This window comes from Sitophilus oryzae, unplaced genomic scaffold (assembly GCF_002938485.1).
Source record: "Sitophilus oryzae breed Bouriz unplaced genomic scaffold, Soryzae_2.0 scaffold_1508_pilon_pilon, whole genome shotgun sequence".
In the NCBI taxonomy this organism is placed as follows: domain Eukaryota; kingdom Metazoa; phylum Arthropoda; class Insecta; order Coleoptera; family Curculionidae; genus Sitophilus; species Sitophilus oryzae.
The window spans coordinates 2,567,304-2,585,798 of NW_022146179.1; the positions used below are offsets into that span (position 1 = coordinate 2,567,304).

General features: G+C 33.9%; 1 protein-coding gene across 7 annotated transcripts in view; it reads right to left on the reverse strand.

Annotated features, from left to right (window-relative positions):
- The window catches only part of LOC115878401 (kinesin light chain), a 66,030-nt gene that overhangs the window by 11,361 nt on the left and 36,174 nt on the right, over positions 1-18,495 (reverse strand). For 6 of the 7 annotated variants that reach the window (XM_030894900.1, XM_030894899.1, XM_030894897.1 and 3 more), the window contains 4 exons: positions 18,120-18,378; positions 15,231-15,435; positions 4,791-5,017; positions 10-135 (listed from right to left, as the gene is read on the reverse strand). In XM_030894900.1, coding sequence (XP_030750760.1) covers positions 10-135; positions 4,791-5,017; positions 15,231-15,435; positions 18,120-18,378 — 817 coding nt within the window. The remainder of the gene's footprint in view (positions 1-9; positions 136-4,790; positions 5,018-15,230; positions 15,436-18,119; positions 18,379-18,495) is intronic. The other variant, XM_030894902.1, reaches the window with a different exon arrangement.

Sequence of the window (18,495 nt, forward strand, 5' to 3'; positions counted from 1 at the left end):
TTCACCTACCTCTTCGCCATCGAAAGACATTTCCAGTGATTCTCTGGAGCCCCTGCGTGATGTCTTGGCACTTTTGCGCCTGTCATCGCCCAACAAGTTCCCCACCTTAGAGTGCTTTACAATGTCGAGAGCTTGCTGCAAAGACATATAAGCTCACGTAGGCTAAACTATAGCATCGATATTAAATAAATCGTATAGAAAACTGATAATTAGACCAATTAGTGTGACATCCCTCAATATACTGGGTGAGTCTTAAATAAGTGCAAATATTTTTAGAGGTAGTGTATTTCGACTCCAGACGCAAAAAAAGATTTGATAATTTTGTTTTTTTTTTAGTATTCAGTTAAAAAACATAATTTCTTGATAATATGGCAACATAGGTAGTAGATTAAATTTACAAGAAAGAAAATCCAGAAAAGATTCAGTGGTTCTCAAAATGTAAGAAAAAAGTTATTATTTTCTGGAAATTATCAAAGTAAAATAACTTGGTTATTTTGGATTTATTTGAAAAACGGTAAAGATAAAACATGTTTCTTTTATCAAGATCTACCAGCCCTGAAAATATTTGCACTTATTTAAGACTCACCCTGTATATTATGCTTCATTGTACTTTTTTTTTATTTTATGAGAAATATACTGTCAAATCAATAATCAAATATTTACATACTGGTCAATGGAATAAAATTAGAATGAGAATATTTTAAAATAAAATTTAGAAAATATGTGTAAAGCGTGCCTAACGACAGAAGGCAAGATTTCGACAGACGACATTAAAAAATTACACCTATCACTGGGAACAAATATTCTCTATTTGAATGTAAATACATATATTATGTAGAGCGCTTCAGCCTTATACATAAACTAGCTTTCAATCAGTATAGACAGACACTAGTTAGCTGCATATTTTGGCACTTCACCACTAATTGGTCATATTTTAAAGAAAATATCCCCTTAAGCAGTAAATATTAATAAAGTAATTCTTATCAATATTATTTAGATATTTTTGTTGGAACTAATTTCACATCAAATAACAAAATTATTAAATAAGAATGTTGACAAAAAAGTACAACAGTAATTATTTTTGGAGGAGTAACAAGTAGTAAGAAAAAGTAGTAATTAAGAAGTTAAAAATACATTGTGTCCACGGATTGTCTTAACTATACTTGTAAACTTGTTTATTTTCGATTTTAAAAACTTAAATCCGTTTTAAGTTTATTTTTAATATCAAATATCTTAGTAACTAAAACCCGTATAAAAAGATTATTTGGCATTTCAAATTGTTTTTCAATGCTCTTTCACTTTAATGTTTCAAAAAAGTCTGATCGAGAATTTTAAATTTTTCATATCTCCAATTTTACATTTTTAAGCTCCCTGTATATTAAAATTTATATTTCTCAACTTCAATCATATTTAAATAACAAGCAAAAAAATTACGAAGGATTACTTTTTTTCAAAAAATCGAAAATAAACAAGTTTACAAGTATAGTTAAGACAATCCGTAGACACACTGTATATTACATTTCTACTACTATACATAATAAGTAAAAAATAAAAAACGTAAAAGTAATAAACACTTTTAAACAAGATTGTGAAATTAAAATTTAGCTTCAACTCTGTACCTATACAACTTGTGTCTGTACAAATACAAATGAAATGTACTTTTACAAAATGCCTAATATGCTATTGAGTTCTTGAAAAAGCTAAAGTATTTTTAATTAATTATCCTCGGCAAAAGTACAGGATGTCCCATTTTCGTGTGTTTTATAGGGTTTTTCCTATGTGAGTAGAGATACAAACATGCGGTTTCGATGTTTGATTATTAAGTGAAATGTATTTTATTTTTTACCTTGTTTATGAAAATAAGTATAGAGTATGTTATATTTTCAGAAAGCTCATAATACAAATAAAGTAAAAATATAATATACAGGGTATCTCGAAATAACATAAGTTTGGTTCATATTTCAAGAATCACAGCTCGCAGCAAAAATCTTGTTACAGTTTTCACCTTTTCGATAAGTTATAAAATATAGATCTTGAAGGGGGTCAAAAAATGCAACATTTTCAAATTCGCCCTGTATTTCAGAAACCAAGGAGGATAGGCAATCAGTGTGTAATATATTTGGTTTCATAAAAAAGTAACACAGTTATGTGAAAACCGCGTCTTTGTAGCTCTACTTATAAACGTGAAACTCTACAAAACACAAAAATCAGACACCCTGTTCATCGACAGTTTTGCAGCACAGTTTTCGAGATAAAAATACATGTTTCCGTGTATATTACCACTGATCTAAAATATCAAAAATGTCACACAACAAAAGGGCTGAAAAGGTATAAACATTTAAAGTTAAACTTACTTGTACTACTTGCACATGCTGCATAGCGTGGCAAAAAATTAAAAAATGTTTATATTAGTGAAATAAGCTCCAGCAAATTGTTTGAAGTATTGTCGCAGGTTATTTACTCTTGTAAAAATACTCCCTTCATTACAATTTATGAAATGAAATACGTTTAAAAAAGGTTATTAGTTTAATAACGTTTTTAATAGACACATTATTGTCAAATATAATAGTAGTCGACAGTCGTAATCGACAGTAGCTGAAAGCCGACAAATAGGAGCATTGTCTATGTTCCGTATTCATTCGGCAAGCATATGACAAAGTTAAAAGGACGGAGGTGTTTAGAGCATTAACACAATTAGGGGTTAGCAAGAAACTGGCCAAGATGATAAAACTGACACTCCAAGCGACAGTAAATCAAGTCAAAGTAAACAAGAAAACAACGGAAAAATGTATAATCAGGGACGGATTAAGACAGGGGGATCTACTATCTCCAGTACTGTTTAGTGTAGTATTAGAAAGTTATAAAAATGCGGGAATCAACAGAGAGGGCCAAAAAGACGCCAATGCTTAGCCTTTACAGATGATTTATTTATCTTAACAAGAGATCGGAAAAAGCTGATATCGGTGGCCCTTTGATTAGAAAATCAAGCTTCAAAAATAGGCTTAGTGTTTAATGAAAAGAAAACGAAATTTATGGAGTGGTCGGATAGGGATTTTGAGAAGGGAAGATGTCTACAAATAGATTTTGAGAGAGGGAAACGATACAAGTTTGAGGAAGTAGATACATTCACATATCTAGGAGCCGTATTTCTAAGGAAACCAAATGTAACTCAAGAAACTATGGCAGGAAATAGATGTGTTAGCGCACTACAGAAAAGTATTAAGAATAAGAACATCTCTAGAAGTTTAAAAATCAGAACGTAAGGGAAATTAAAACAACTTTCGTTGCACGTCATCAATGACACCATGCGTCGTCTTATGGAGTTTGCTGGTGGTCGTATTATGATGTGCAACCAAAGTTATTTTAATTTCCCAAACAATGATACGACCAATAGTGCTGTATGCATGTGAAACGTAGACGTTCAATGCAACGGAAAGTTCGAGGCTCGAGATTTGGTTAGGAAAATACTGAGGAAGATTTTTGGAGGAAATGAGATAGACAACATATGGACCAGAAGAACAAATGAAGAATTAAAGCAACTATATCGGCACCGAGAGTAGCAAGAGCACTAAGACTGAGATGGCTGGAACACATTGAAAGAATGGCTGAAGCAAGAATTCCCTAGTATGATAATGAAACGTGAAATAGGTGGAAAGAGAAGAAGGGGTAGACCAAGAACCAGATGGAAAAAGGTTGTTGAAAAGGACTTGAGAAGGATAAGGGTGGATGGGTGGAGAATAAAGGCGGAAGACAGAAACAAATGGAGAAAGATAACCTATCAAGCCATGAGCCTTTTAGAGCTATTATACAGGTTGTTAATTTGTTTATTACTCGCGGCAAGAGCTTTATGGTTGAAATATGGCAATCTCGGCCCGCTCGTCGATAGACGACGCGCGACCCGACGGGACGAGTCGGTAGAAATCCCTATATATGCGTTCTCAATAGGCAGTGTTGCCATTCTGTTCCCCTATAAGTAACTGTCCAGTTAACAACCTGTATATAATATATAATAGTAGTCTGCCAAAGGAGACGACAGTGGGATGTCCTATTTTGCTTTCTGCCATTTTTGGATGTCGTTTGTCAAAATCTTCCCTGGCTCCTTAGCCAGGCATAAGGAGATAATTACCCTATTACACAGCGAGTGTCATTTTATTTCTTAGAATGAGATAGTTACCAACAAATATTTCTTAAAATAAGAGACGTTATTGTATTTTTAAAAGGGAAAATATTACAATGAAATTGAAGGTTTCTTCTCTTACAATAAAACATAACGTTCAATTAGAAATTAACATTTTGTATATAAATTATTTTCATATACAAATAATTGGTACAGAATACCCCCACTGTAGATTACTAAAATCTCGTTCCAGAATGTCTCACTATAACCTTTTTTAAATTATATATTAGTAGAAAATAACTTACATTAATAGGCACTACTGACGAAAGTTTCGTCACGCAACTACATTATTAATCAATAAAAAAGCGAATTGCCATTTATTGAATGGTTTAAAACATAAAGATATAGAAATAAAAGAATTTTCAACACTTAGAAGGCAATATCTATTGAGTAAAACATGTTCAATGTAACATTATCTTGAGATAACTTGTATCAAAAATACTTAAATTATTTTGTCTGTTGAAAAGCATTTGAACACGTTTTATAACTTTGAATTTTTCCTTTCGGATTAATAACAAGAATGTTGATATTTTTAAGCCATTCGTAATGTATTATAAGCGTTTAACCAAAATAACATCATTTTTTCAAAAAATAAAGTTCAAATGCTACTTACCTCTTTCTTGGTTCGCAAGATACAATCTTCTAAGGTTTCCGCCGCTTCGTACTTGCCCTGTCTCCTGTAGAGGGCGCCGAGATTCTTCAAAGTGGTGGTCACGGTGGGGGAATCGACATTGGCCGACTTATGCCACCCGCCGTACTCGCCGTAGGGGGCGTTCTCCCTGTTGCAAGCTTTGTTCTCTTCCCTTTCTTCCGCCACCTGCCAAATAGGTTTGTTGTCACCTGAAAGACAAGGTCAGAATGGTCGATAACAAATCACCGCTAGAACTGATGGTTGGGGTTTATTAGATATGTTACAGTGAAAATCGGAAATTCAGTGATTGTTAACATTCACTAAGAAATGTTAACCAGCAATTACACATTGGACCAGTAAATGTGGTATTTTAAAGAGATTTGTCGACTTTTCCTAGTAATTTCTAACACTCACTAGTGAAAGTAACATTTACTAAAGATTGCCAGTAAAAGTTATTCCATTATACAGGGCGAGGGTGGTGAGGAAGAATGTTGATGGAAGTTAGAACAAATAAAACTTTTAAGAATATTGGATCACCTCAATATTCAAGCCGATCTACATATCTTAAAATTACAATTTACTTCTTTAGCATATTTATTAAAAATTATAGAAAGTAATGACAACCTTCTAAATATTAAAAGGGAAAACATAGTAAACATTTTAAAGCATACAAAAAAAAACATTCATAAACATAAGATTACTTATTGGTACAAGGTTTTTTTTAATAAAGTTCTTCATCGTGGACAAAATAAAGTATGCCCGAATTTTCTTTATCTGGAGTTATTCGTTTTTTAAAACCCGCTACTTCAAGCATATCAAAACGTTTAATAAGTTTATAGTCACCAGGTTTCTTAATATATTTGTCTCTTGCATGCTTAAATTTTGCTATGACTTCATTATATTGCAAAAATGAAAAACAAGCACTATTACATTCTTGCGAGTGCCTAGAATTACTAGTATTAGTACCTTAATTTTTCACAGAAAATTTCTTCCATAGGAAAAACACCGCACAGCACTTTTTACAACGATAACAAAACAATTATACATAGGTACCACAAAAAACAAAGCGAATTTACGCCAGATGTCTGTCAACGTTGCCAATGTTTAGCGTAATTTAATGTTATTCTTATATTGCCTACTATTCAACTTATCCTTATTTATCCTTATATTTTACAACCGCGCTAACTGAATCTTTTAAACCCACTGCTATCGCCCAGGGAATGCTAGTATTCACTAGTAAAAGTTGGCTGAAAAATATCTGTTGAACTTTTACTGGCGTAGTCTTAGCAAATCAGTGAATGTGAGCTTTTACTAGTAATTGTTAACAATCACTGATTTCCAACTTTTACTGTAACAGATACATAATCTTAAGGTGGGTTCATGCTTCCAATCTTAAACCTAACACTAGCATTAGTCTTAATCCCAAGAATATGAATCAACGTTAAAGAACGCTAGCATTCTGCTTTCAACGCATACTCAGTTCCTAATATTAACCTTAGTCCTAACGGGTCCTAAAAGTATAGGATCCGGCTGCGGTATTATTACGCTCATGGTATTTTTGATCAAAACCTAATTTTTATAGTGATGGGTTGTTATTTAACTATCTGTTATTTTATAACAATTATTTAGAAATAACATAACGCAACCGTTACTGCTTTTAAAAAATAACAGATATAAAATAACAACACGCAGAGATCGAGTGTTCGTGAAACGAAGTCGGCGCACTGCACCGCCACGAAATTCGATGCTGCTCGAAGCAAATCCAAAAAACAACTAGTATGGATGGAAAACCTATTATTTCGACAACCATCGATACAGGCGGCGAGATACAACGGACAACGGAGTGGGGTATGCGCTACGGCGCGGCGCGTCGTGTTGGGCTGACAACAGCTTAAAAATAATAGGATATAAAAGAAGCAGCTTTTTTGAAACAGTTGCGGGCATAACGCCTGGCTGTCGAGATAACAGGAGTGGGAAAGGAGCGCTGCTGCATCGGTCGATTGTCGATGGAGGCTCGCAACGGGTTGGAGAATAACGCATCAGTTGTTTTAGCTATGTTGTTTTTTTACCTGTTACGAGCATAACAGAACGGCGTTCGAGATAATCGGAGGTTTGAAACAGGTTGGAGAATAACGCATCAGTTGTTTTAGATACATATTGTTTTTCAACCTGTTACGAGCATAACGGGCGGAGGTCGAGATATTATGGCGCTGTATGTTTCAATACTTTGTTATTAAGTTTCAATATTTAAGTATTTATTTATTCTGAAAAATTTTCAGAATAATATTTTAAGATTTTTTAAAAATGTATACAGGGTGTTTTGAAAAATCTGGTCATTGATTAATCACGATCCTGCTTAAAGCCCTTGACGTAAAAAGCTGATTTTTGGAAAACGGATTGACTTTAGGGTGTAGAGGTGCGATAAGAAGGGATTTTTCGAAACTCAAATTCTAAGGGGGTGAAACCACCCTCAAATATTAGAATATTTTTTATTTAAAAACTGGTGAGTTTTTCGAAAAAACTCTTAAACACGTATATTTTATTTTGTTGTTTTACATATTTTGAGATTTTTACAAAATATATACAGGGTGTTTCATAAAATATGACCACTGAGTAATCACTATTCTGCTTAAACTGCTTGACGTTTAAAGCTGATTTTTGGTAAACGGATTGACTGTGGGGTGTAGAGGTGCGATAAGGAGGGGTTTCTCGAATCTCAAATTCCAAGAGGGTGAAAACGCCCCTCAAATATTACAATATTTATTATTTAAAAAACGGTTAGTCTTTCGGGAAAACGATTGGACACGCATAATTTATTTTGTTTTTTTACATATTTTGAAATTTTTTAAAAAATAATACAGGGTGTTCCAAAAAGTTGAGTAATTGATTAACCACGATTCTGCTTAAACTGCTCGACGTTTAAAGCATATTTTTGGCAAATGTGAGAAAATTTTATCCAGTTTGTATGTTAATGGAAATTCTTGCTTTGCTTTATCATCACCATTACAAATTAATAATTCGATGCGAACGAAGTCGCGGGTACAACTTAACAAGTATAGCTAGAGACGTGAGAAATATAAAATAAGAGACGCCCCCCGATGCGCAGTGGACATCCCACAAATTTGCTTCAATCAGATTTTTCGTAGCGTAACTGCATCTCTCTTCCGCCGAATGCGTTCTCTCTCTATCGTGTGCGCGACCGGTGCTATCCCCAAGTCTCTTCCTATATTTGTCAAACTGTACATGCTAGTTTAAGTGTAAAATTAATTCGAACTCTAGTGTGTAGTTGGTTTACTTATGAAGAATATACTACACATTTTCTTATATTGCTATTTTTTGACCGCAAATGGTAAAATCATAACGAAGAGCTTCTCGCCCGTCGAGTGAGATGCACCCTGTACACTGCTACGCAATTCAGAATCTACGCGGATCGAGGGGTAGGGCGTAGGTAGATCGGAATTTATAGATATAGACGAGTGGCGGCATTTTGGCTTTTTTATATCGCAATTTGTAAACAGCGCTTATTTGTAAACAACCCCCGTTTTTAGAGAGGTATTTTAGATAACAATCGATATTTAGAAATGTTACACCCTGGAAATACTACCACCGAGCACGTCATTGTTGCAACTGCGTTAATACGCCTGGCGGTGACCGCCTCATATTCTTTCAGATATTTAGCAATAAAATAAAGAAACCTGTTATTTTTAAGCTGTTATTTTAAGCTGTTTTTTATAAATAACTATAACAGTTTCAACTGTTATCTAAAAATAACAGTTTTGCCCATCACTAAATTTTTACGTATATTTATGAACAGGAGAATACACTTTTAACAGGGTGTCTATAAATTAATAATAATAATAACTTATATTGGAGACGAAGATGACACTAGGCTCATTTTTTTTTTCATTTATATGTCAAATTAAAGCTATTTTTATTCTGTGTATGATGTGATAAGGGTGCCTATCAAGAAGTTGCCGCAAATATGGGTTGCCATGTTTCAAAGTTTTTCCTACGGGCCCAGCAACAGTGCGTCGGGCATCTGTAGCTCCTATAATAAAAAACTTAGGAATTTTGTTCCAACCTAAAGTGTGTGTTAGGATCTATTTCAGAAAAATATTTTAACTTCTACAGGGTAGCACAAAAGAGTGAGTAGGTCGGTGTGATTTTTTTTAAATGCAACACCCTGTATATTATTGCATTTTTGGTTTCCTCTCTGACCACTTTACGTAATCTTAAGATATTATTAAATATGTATCGATAGTTTCAAAAATATTAATAAATAAATAAATAAAAAGAAGTGTTTTCAGCCTTTTTTTAAAATATTATTAAACATAGAAGAAATGTTCTGAAATCAAATTTATACTAAATGTTTACTATTGCTGGTCTGTACTTACTTTGCTATAAATATCGTAATCTTAAACTATACAGGGTGTTATACTGCTATACAGTACAAAATTCTATGCTACCAAACTTTTTTAAAATATACATTCATTATTCTTCGTTTTAGTATTTTAGTGAATTTAATAAAAGTAAAAAACAATCGACGTAAAATTACGGGAACGCAGAAAGGTATTATTCAGCGATGCTGTCTGTTTAAACTAGTGAAAAATAATATGACATTTAATTCTTAATCGTAACATAAACGTCCGCTTTTTTAGACATATACTTTGATTGCATGAATCCATCTTTACAATTAAAATCAATTAATTTAAATACAGGAAAAGGCCAAATTGTCAAAGGATAATTTTTTTTTTCTGATCTTAAGTCAAAGTAATAGAAGGGTAATAGTTAGTAGTTTTTTAATTATGCCAAATAGTACAATATGATCGAAAAAAATCGCTGTCATTTCATATGTAAAATTATATGGGAGATGTCATCGATCGTCATTTCCAATCCAATTGGACGCCGTTTTTCCGATCATACGGTATTATTAATGTTCAATATTGCCACACGAAAATTATATACAAAAGCATATCTCTTAAATTAAAGACTATTTTTTGTGTGAGTTTGATTTAGAAATATCATATTGTGACTTACAGAGTTATATTTTGCATTTTATGTTTAGATCATTTTCAGTTTTACGAAAAGGTTACAAAATCTAGTAAAGAGATAAATTTGAAGACTGTATAATACTGGAAGTTTTGATACATTTCCACTATTAGTTACCATGTGTTTTTGAATTTTTACATTTAGAACGAAAAGGGGAAGGATACATAGAAAATGAAACACAAAGCCATGCAACTGGAAAAAGTTTATATTGCACAAAAATCAAAAATATACAAACACATGTATAACTAATAGCAACTAAAAGTAATTAAAAAAATAATACTTCGGAATGTTCATACATAAGAATAATGTATTTAAAACTCACTTCTTTAAAATACTATGATAGGAACTAAACGAAAAGCACTACCCATGCTTATCCCAAAAATATACATACAGTAAACAAAAAACATTTCAAATGCACGTTATCAGTTTTTTAATGAGATTAGATAACAATGTTGCCAGAACTGTAAATAATGCTATTATAAAGTCTTCCTTTTCAAATAGTTATATGACACCGAATGCTTCTGAAAAGTGGCTCACCCCTATTACTTTTTTATTTTTTCAGATAAAAAAACGAGATTTGTTATGTTAGTATATGACATAAATAAAGATTGATTGACGTATTCAATTGTTTTTGGTCACTTCCTGTTTCACCGGACATGACTACAACTGTTAATTTTTAAATGGCACCCTCGATATATTTCTACTTTATTTGGTAGAAAATGACACAGTCAGAAGAGAATGAAATATCATATGTCAACTTTTGACATTTTGGCATATGGTTTTATTTGAAATTGTAACATGCGGTTCATGACGACAATTTGATACGAAATATCATGTGTGCGGTACCAAATTATTTGTTTTTTTTCCAAATGCTAATGAGCCACCCTTGTTTTATTTGAAAAAATTGAGATATTAAAATTTTGATTTGTGCATCTTTTTACTGGCCAGGCCAAGACACGAAAAACATTAAACAATCAAATCTATTTTTCCAATGCTCCTTGATTAAAAATTACTGTTTTTTTAACACAGCCCTTTAACACAACTCTAGATTGAAATTTAAAATACGTTTTTTTAAGCGAAGATGTCTAAAATTGACATATGATAAGTCATTCTATTCAGACTGTCATTTTATATCAAATAAAGTAGAAATATACCGAGGGTGCCATTTAAAAAGCAAAAGTTGTAGTCATTTCCGGTGAAGGGAACCAAAACAGGAAGTGACCAAAAACAACGAATATGTAATGAATACGTCAATCAATCCTAATTTATGTCATATACTCGTATTTTATCTAAAAAAAAAATAAAAAATTTATAGGGTTGAGCCACTTTCGAGACGCATCCGGTATAGTTCCCTCAAAAGAATGTATAACGATAGTGACGGTAGAGTAATTTTAATTATAAATAATTACTTTATTTGACATTTTTTGGACACTCACAGTTATGTGAATTTCTTTCCCTCATATTTTGAATGCCGTCTGTCAAAATTTGATATCTCCCGCTGGGCAGACAATATACACTAAAGTGTTATTTTTTGATGATACATACAAAAACATGCAAAATATATCTTCAAAGATAAATAAACAAGGCCTTAAAACATGTCTAAAATTTAAAAAAATCAACTAGTATGAAACAGGAAGTACTGGTTTTGAATTATTCGAGCTACCAATACTGTGGAGGGTAGAGGTAAGGAGAATTACCTTCATGCATTAAAAAGTGGTCATCAAAGAGGGAACAATTAAGATGGCGCTGCTGTAGCAAAAGTCCTGTTTAAAAGAAGCGCCAAAACAGGAAATAACTAAAAAGAGATAGAGATAAATATCCCATTTATGAAAGCGCGTGTTGCTTTCTTTTTTGAGTAACTTCACTTTATCTATAACCGCTAAGTTCAGTTCGATCCCTTAGTGCTTATTAGCGCCACTGTGTTCATTGAGTGACCCTATATTTTCCCCTTTTAGGTGACCACTTTTTCGAACAAAGTGCCCTAAGAGATGATTCTCCTTACCTCTACCCTCAATAACCAATACTGAAAGTGGCAAAATTCAAATAAATTAATTTTTAGATTGTAAACTTTTTAAAAGTAAACTAATTTAATAAAAAAATGTTTCTTGTTTACTAATAATTTTTGGAAATACTTATTTTAAAAATAAAAAAAATAGATATTTCCATACTGTGATAATGTAACATATATGAGATCTAAAACATCATTTATATATTTAATAGAGCTTGCTTAAACAATTATCACTATAAATAATCACATACTTTCTCTTAGAGAATGCCCGAAATATTTTAATTAAACACTAAGCCTAATTTGTATGCCCAAAAGTCCCAAAGCGAAAAATTAATTTTACTATTTACAATCCACAACCAAAATTAATAAAATATAAAAAAAATCGTATTGCGAGGAAATGTAAACGGCAACTTTATATTGAAAGTCGACTAATTTAATTCTAAAAGCAATTCACTAACTGAAATTTCATTAAATAATTCAAATATAATTAATCATTTAGAGGTATTTAAAAAAATATATTTATCATCAAATATCTAAAAATTTAACAAGAATAAATAAACGGTAAAATAAGTGCTATAAGATATTTAAGGTTAGGTTCATACAAACTATAAAATACATTTCTTGATATGCACCAAATGTATGTACTGTTACTAAAATGATGCTCAAGAGACAAGAACCATATAAATTTTCGCAGTTTATCTGTGTTCAATAAATTTTAATAATTATAATTTTTACTTAACGAGTGATAGTTGAAATTATTATAGTACAACTATAGTCTAAAAAAACTGACTGAAATATAAATTTATAATACAGAATACCTTAGCATTAACAGAGGCAACAGTCTAAGCGCCCATCTCTTTGCATTATGTTACTCAACTTTTTTGACATTCAAGTCACAGATTTTGACAATTAAACTCACTGGAACATTAAAAAATTTATTACTGAAAGAAATTTTTAAATGCATTGAGAAAAATTATTTTTTTATTTATATATTTGATTTTTTTGTTATTATTAATATTTAAATAAAATTTATAAACAGCACTAATGCAAAACTATATCAACATAATCTTAGTCTGTGGGTATGTATTGTATTGTATTGTATTGTATTTGACTAAGAGTGGGTCCCAAGGGGGACCCTCCACTGAGGCCGCGAGGGCCTATTGTGGCTCAGTTTCTACAAGCTCTAATTTACAAGAGCGTCAAAGTTCATCCTCAAGACCCAGCCTCTTAATATAGGCCGTTATGTCTGAGGGCGATATGTCTCCTAGGTCTGATAGGTCTAGCATGGGTTTGCCAAACATCTCAAACCTGGTCCTGCTCCCAGCGGGGCAGGTACACATAACGTGCTTCATTGTTTCATCATCTTCCATACAGAGTCGGCATTCGGCGTCTTCCACCAGTCCCGTCCTCTGCAGGTGAGATCTCAGCCGGCAGTGGCCCGTGTACACTGCAGTGAGCACACGCGTTCCATTCCTACCGGCCTTTAGGAGTTCTCCTGTTCTATGTTTGGATGGCCCTGCTAGGATTTTCTTGGCATGCTCCATTCCGGGACTGTCATTCCAGTCTCGGAATGTCTCACCCCTAACCCATTCACAGAGCCTGTCTCTTGCGAGATTTTTGGGAACGCTAAGTGTCGGTTCTGGGCCCACAATGGCGCGCCTGCACCAATTTTGGCGAGGGAATCAGCACGTTCATTTCCCTCTAGGCCGACATGTCCCGGTATCCATATTAGCGACACTTTGTTCCTATCTCCCAGTATACTGAGTAGTTTCTTACAATGAAGAATCGTCATAGACGTGCTTTTCGTTGCCTCAAGTGCTTTCAGCGCAGCTTGACTATCCGAAAATATGCATATTGTTTTCCCGGTGTATTGCTGTTCTACCAGCAGTTGCACACAGGTTTCAATAGCATATAGCTCAGCTTGGAAGATCGTGGTGTGTTTTCCAAGACTGTGGTAGATCTCAGTCTTTGGACTGCTGCAGTAAATTCCTGCGCCAGATCCTTTTTCGTTTTTGGATCCGTCCGTGTACCAACACATTTCCGCATGTAATAAGCCGTTTCCCGGCTTGTCCCACTTGTTCCCGGCTTGTTCGGAAACAGGACGTTGTAGGTGCGCGTCAAGAGTTGGACTGGTGGTGTAAGATCCGAGATCATTCCCAGAATCTCATCCGACTGTAGTTCTTCTACTAGCCGGTTTTGTATGAACATAATTGTTCCTTGGCTTCCTCGTGCTATATTTAGAAACCTATATGTAGCCCATCTCGCCTCTCTTTCCAAAAGAATTTGAAGAGGAGGTAGATCGAGTAGGGTTTCCATAGCTTTTGACGGCGTGGAATGGAAGGCACCAGTCACCGCTAAGCATGCTTGTCGTTGTAGTTTCGACAATTTATTCTTTGCCGTTATTTGGTTGGCTTTCTGCCACCAGGCAACTGCACCATACGTGATAATAGGTCTGATGGCCGTCACGTATAGCCAGTACATATTTTTGGGGTTTAATCCCCAGTTTCTACCTGTAGTAGTCTGTGGGTGTAAACTAGGGTTGCCAACCGTCCTTCATTCCAGAAAACAGTTTGTTCTCTCATGTATTGAAAATTGTAATTGTTCTCTCATGTATTGAAAAAGCCCTCATTTTTACACACCAAAATCAAATTTTAAAAAACATTCGTCTATCGTCATAATGCCTTAATTAGATTCTTAATCTTGCAACAATGTGTTTTTCGCTACTCCCACTCGTTCATACAGAAAACAAATATTTATGTACAGAAATATAAAAAAAGTAAAGAAAAGATTTCAGTTAATGTCTCATTTTTGCTGCCAGGGCTAATCTGGACGGGGCCTACTTTGTTTACGCGGAATCCGAACCGCGGTCCTCGGCCATATCATGGTCAATGGTCTACCGACTTGGCAAGTGTCTAAATCGACCGGTCGAACCGGTCACCCGTCCATCCACTAGTATCGCGCTTACGTCGCTTAACTTCGGTTTTCTAATGAGAACCGGTGTTTCCACGTAGCTGGGCCGTTGCTCTTAAATTGAAAGACAATCAAAATGAATAAAAGCCTAACATAACTACACGAATTTAATAAAAAACGGAACTCACTCAATTAATGATTTCCGAACGTACTTCAAATTTTCTAAACAATATGAACTGATCGCAGATAAACCCTAAAACACATATTTCATAATTAATGATGACGTAACGTTGAACGATTGCTGAAAAGACAGTAAATTGTTACTCATTGAGACTATGTACCACTGGAAAGAAGAAAAAAATAATTGCGAATAAACTAAGGCCATTTTTATGGTTCTTGCTCTAGTCGATTAGGCATCTCTACATTCTAACTAGGTGTTTTTGGTGTTTGCTCACCGTCAATGAGGCCGAACTCTCTCTCGTGCGCCCTGTTCAGGATCTGTTTGTAGAGAACTTCGGCTTGCTTGTATTTCCCCTGTTTCAGGTAGCAGGAGGCCAAGTTATTCATCGTTTTGCCTACGTTCGGATCGTCACCTCCTAAACGCTTCTCGTAAATTTCGAGGGCTCGCTGATAGTACTTTTCCACTTCGTCATATTTTCCCTGAAAATAATAAAAATCAACATTCTTTGTTATTTTAAGATGGTTAGTTTTTTTCTATAAGCAGTGTTGCCAACTTTCTGGTATAGAATTTCCCACAAAGACTCAACATTTCCCATTTATTATATATACAGGGTGGTCCGAACTGTACTCCGGAAACTTGGGCAGCATATTCTGCAGATAAAAATAAGTAAAAAAGTTTGTATAAATGTATGTCCAAAAATGCTTAGTTTCGGAGATACAGGGTGTAGAAGTTTCATTTTTATTTCGATTTTTTCCAAATAATTTATGAAGTAACGTCAATATCTGGATGAAAATTGGTGTCTGGGAGGTTTTTGACATGATAAATTTGATATTCATGTCAATATGACTCTTACTTATAGAGGGCACCACCTACATATTTTTTAACTGGTTTAGAGAACAATAACTTTTCGTTCGTATCTATATAAAACTACTGAGTAAAAAAATATACATTTACTACATTTTCTAACTAAAAAAGATCTCTTGGTAAAAATCGCTGCGAGTAATATTTCTAGAGATATTTGGAATCGAAATTATCAATACCCTGTCATCATTGATATAAATTAAACATGTTGACTAAATAGTTATTAGACTGAAATCATAACATTAAAATATTTTGTGCCAAAAGTTCAACAGAAACTGTTTTATCATCATTTTTTTTCGAAGAAAAATTTAGGATAATTTACAGAAATAAAAAGTTCCCAAATTTATTTCATTTCACTCAAATAATTATCCACTCAACATGTTTATTTTTTGTCAATAATGACATGTATTGACTATTTCCATTCTAAATATCTTGAGAACGGTTGCTCGTAGCGATTTTTACCAAGCAACATTTGACGTAAAAAGTCACGGAAATGTATATTTTTTCACTCGGTAGTTTTATACAGGTACGGACAAAAAATTATTACTCTCCTAAACAGTTAAAACACATGTAGATGGCGCCCGCGAAAAATAGGAGTCATAATTGACATCAAAATCAAACTTATCATGTCAAAAAACTTCCAGACGCCAATTTTCATCCAAATATTGACGTTACTGCAGAAATTATTTGGAAAAAATGGAAATAAAAATGAAACTTCTACACCCTGTATTTCCGAAACTAAGCATTTTTGGACATATATTTATATGAACTTTTTTACTTATTTTTATCTGCAGAATATGCCGCCGAAGTTTCCAGAATTCAGTTCGGACCACCCTGTACATACATATGTATATTGTAGAGGTATATTTTGTATTATTTAATTAAAAATATTTCTTGCTATATAACTGCTGTTTTGTAATACCATATTATAGCATGTTTCTACATGGTATATATGACAAAATAGCGAATAGAAAACACTTTATGTGTCGTTTTAATTTGAAATCAAAATGAGTTGTTGCCGGATGTCCCACAAAGTTCGCAACAAACGAGATTTTTTTATTAGTTATTGAACAGAACAATGTATGCAAATTTTTTCAGCATATCTAAAAACAAGAAATTAATGGTTTGTTCCAACCCGCCGCAGAACCGTCACCGAACGATCGTGCGCAGTACTTCAAATGTGTTCCAACCGAGATTTGACGGTTATAGGACGATCCTATTTGCGTACCAACCTACCTTGGGATCGTTTAGTTACGATTTCAGAACGGTAATTTCGGTACATGGTCTAAATTGAGAACTGTTTGGGTTGACTTGCGCATTAAAGCATATTGGCAGGGATTATCGATTTTTAACAGCTGATTCTGGTCCGGGGTTCGACTGATGCTTCTGTCTTAGTTATTTTTTACGAATTCGAATACGTGTGTGTTATACTTTTGCTTGTGAGTTTGTGTGGAGTAAATCGTTCGGAAATTTTAATTAATTTTTTATTTATAAAATAATGTTTAAAGATTCTACCACTGGTCACTGCACTGAAATAACAGGAAACTACGCATAACAGGATCATCATAAAAGAGAGGATAGGTAAGTGAGTTAGTGAGTATACAGTTGAAACAACACTTACCAACAATTACTGGATTCTGATTCTCCATTTCAAGAATAATAATTATTATTATTGCAAATTGCAAACAAAAATAATAGGGTTATGTTATGAAATTCTAAACAAAATCAAAAAACCGATCGATACACGCACGCTTGACACTTTTGACAGTCCCGAAAACAATCCACAAAGCGTTACAACGTTGATACTTTTTGCACCGTCAGGAAACTATTCGAAGTCCGCGCATGCTAACAAAGTGCACGAAAACCGATTCGAATACGATTTCGAAACGATCCCGAAATGCTTGTTGGAACAAACCTAATATCAATTTGACATTTGTTGTGCGACAACTGTCATGGCGACAAATTTCAAAAATCTCCTTTACATATGCAAAAAGTGGGATTAACTAACAAAATATTGAAAAAAACTAAAGATAAAAGTTACTCAGAAATTAATTTCACATCTGTTATATATTTTGTCAATATACACAATATAAAGTTAGTGTCAAAAGATACCTTACTGAAAAACGTATTCATCATTTTGAAAATTTACATGGGATTTCCTACGTTTAGGTCGTTTGGTGTTAAAAGTAGTGTTTTGGTCTATTGTGGTGAACTAGTGTTTTATTTTCCTATTGTAACACCAAAGGTTCCAACCCACAACTATAATAACGACAGATTAAACTGATTCTCGTAATAATATTACCTGATTCTGACACAACAAAGCCAAGTTGTTCAGTTGTTTAGCGACGTCCGGATGTTCCCTCCCGAGTACCTTTTCCCTAATGTCTAAGGCACGCTTACACAACGGCTCGGCGTCCTTGTATTTGCCCCGTTTGCCGTAGAGTACCGCCAAATTATTCAGAGTGGCCGCGACGGCCGGGTGGTTTTCCCCTAAGGTCTTTTCTCGGATGGCAAGGGCGTCGTTAAGTAAATTGGCGGCCTCTTTGTATTTATTCTGGTCTCTAAAATAAAAGGAAAATAGGGCTTAGGTAAAAATAGTTGTGTAGTGTGTCAATCGTTGTACAGGGTGTCCCATTTTCGTGTGTTTTGCAGGGTTATCAATCTCAGATCACTGTGCT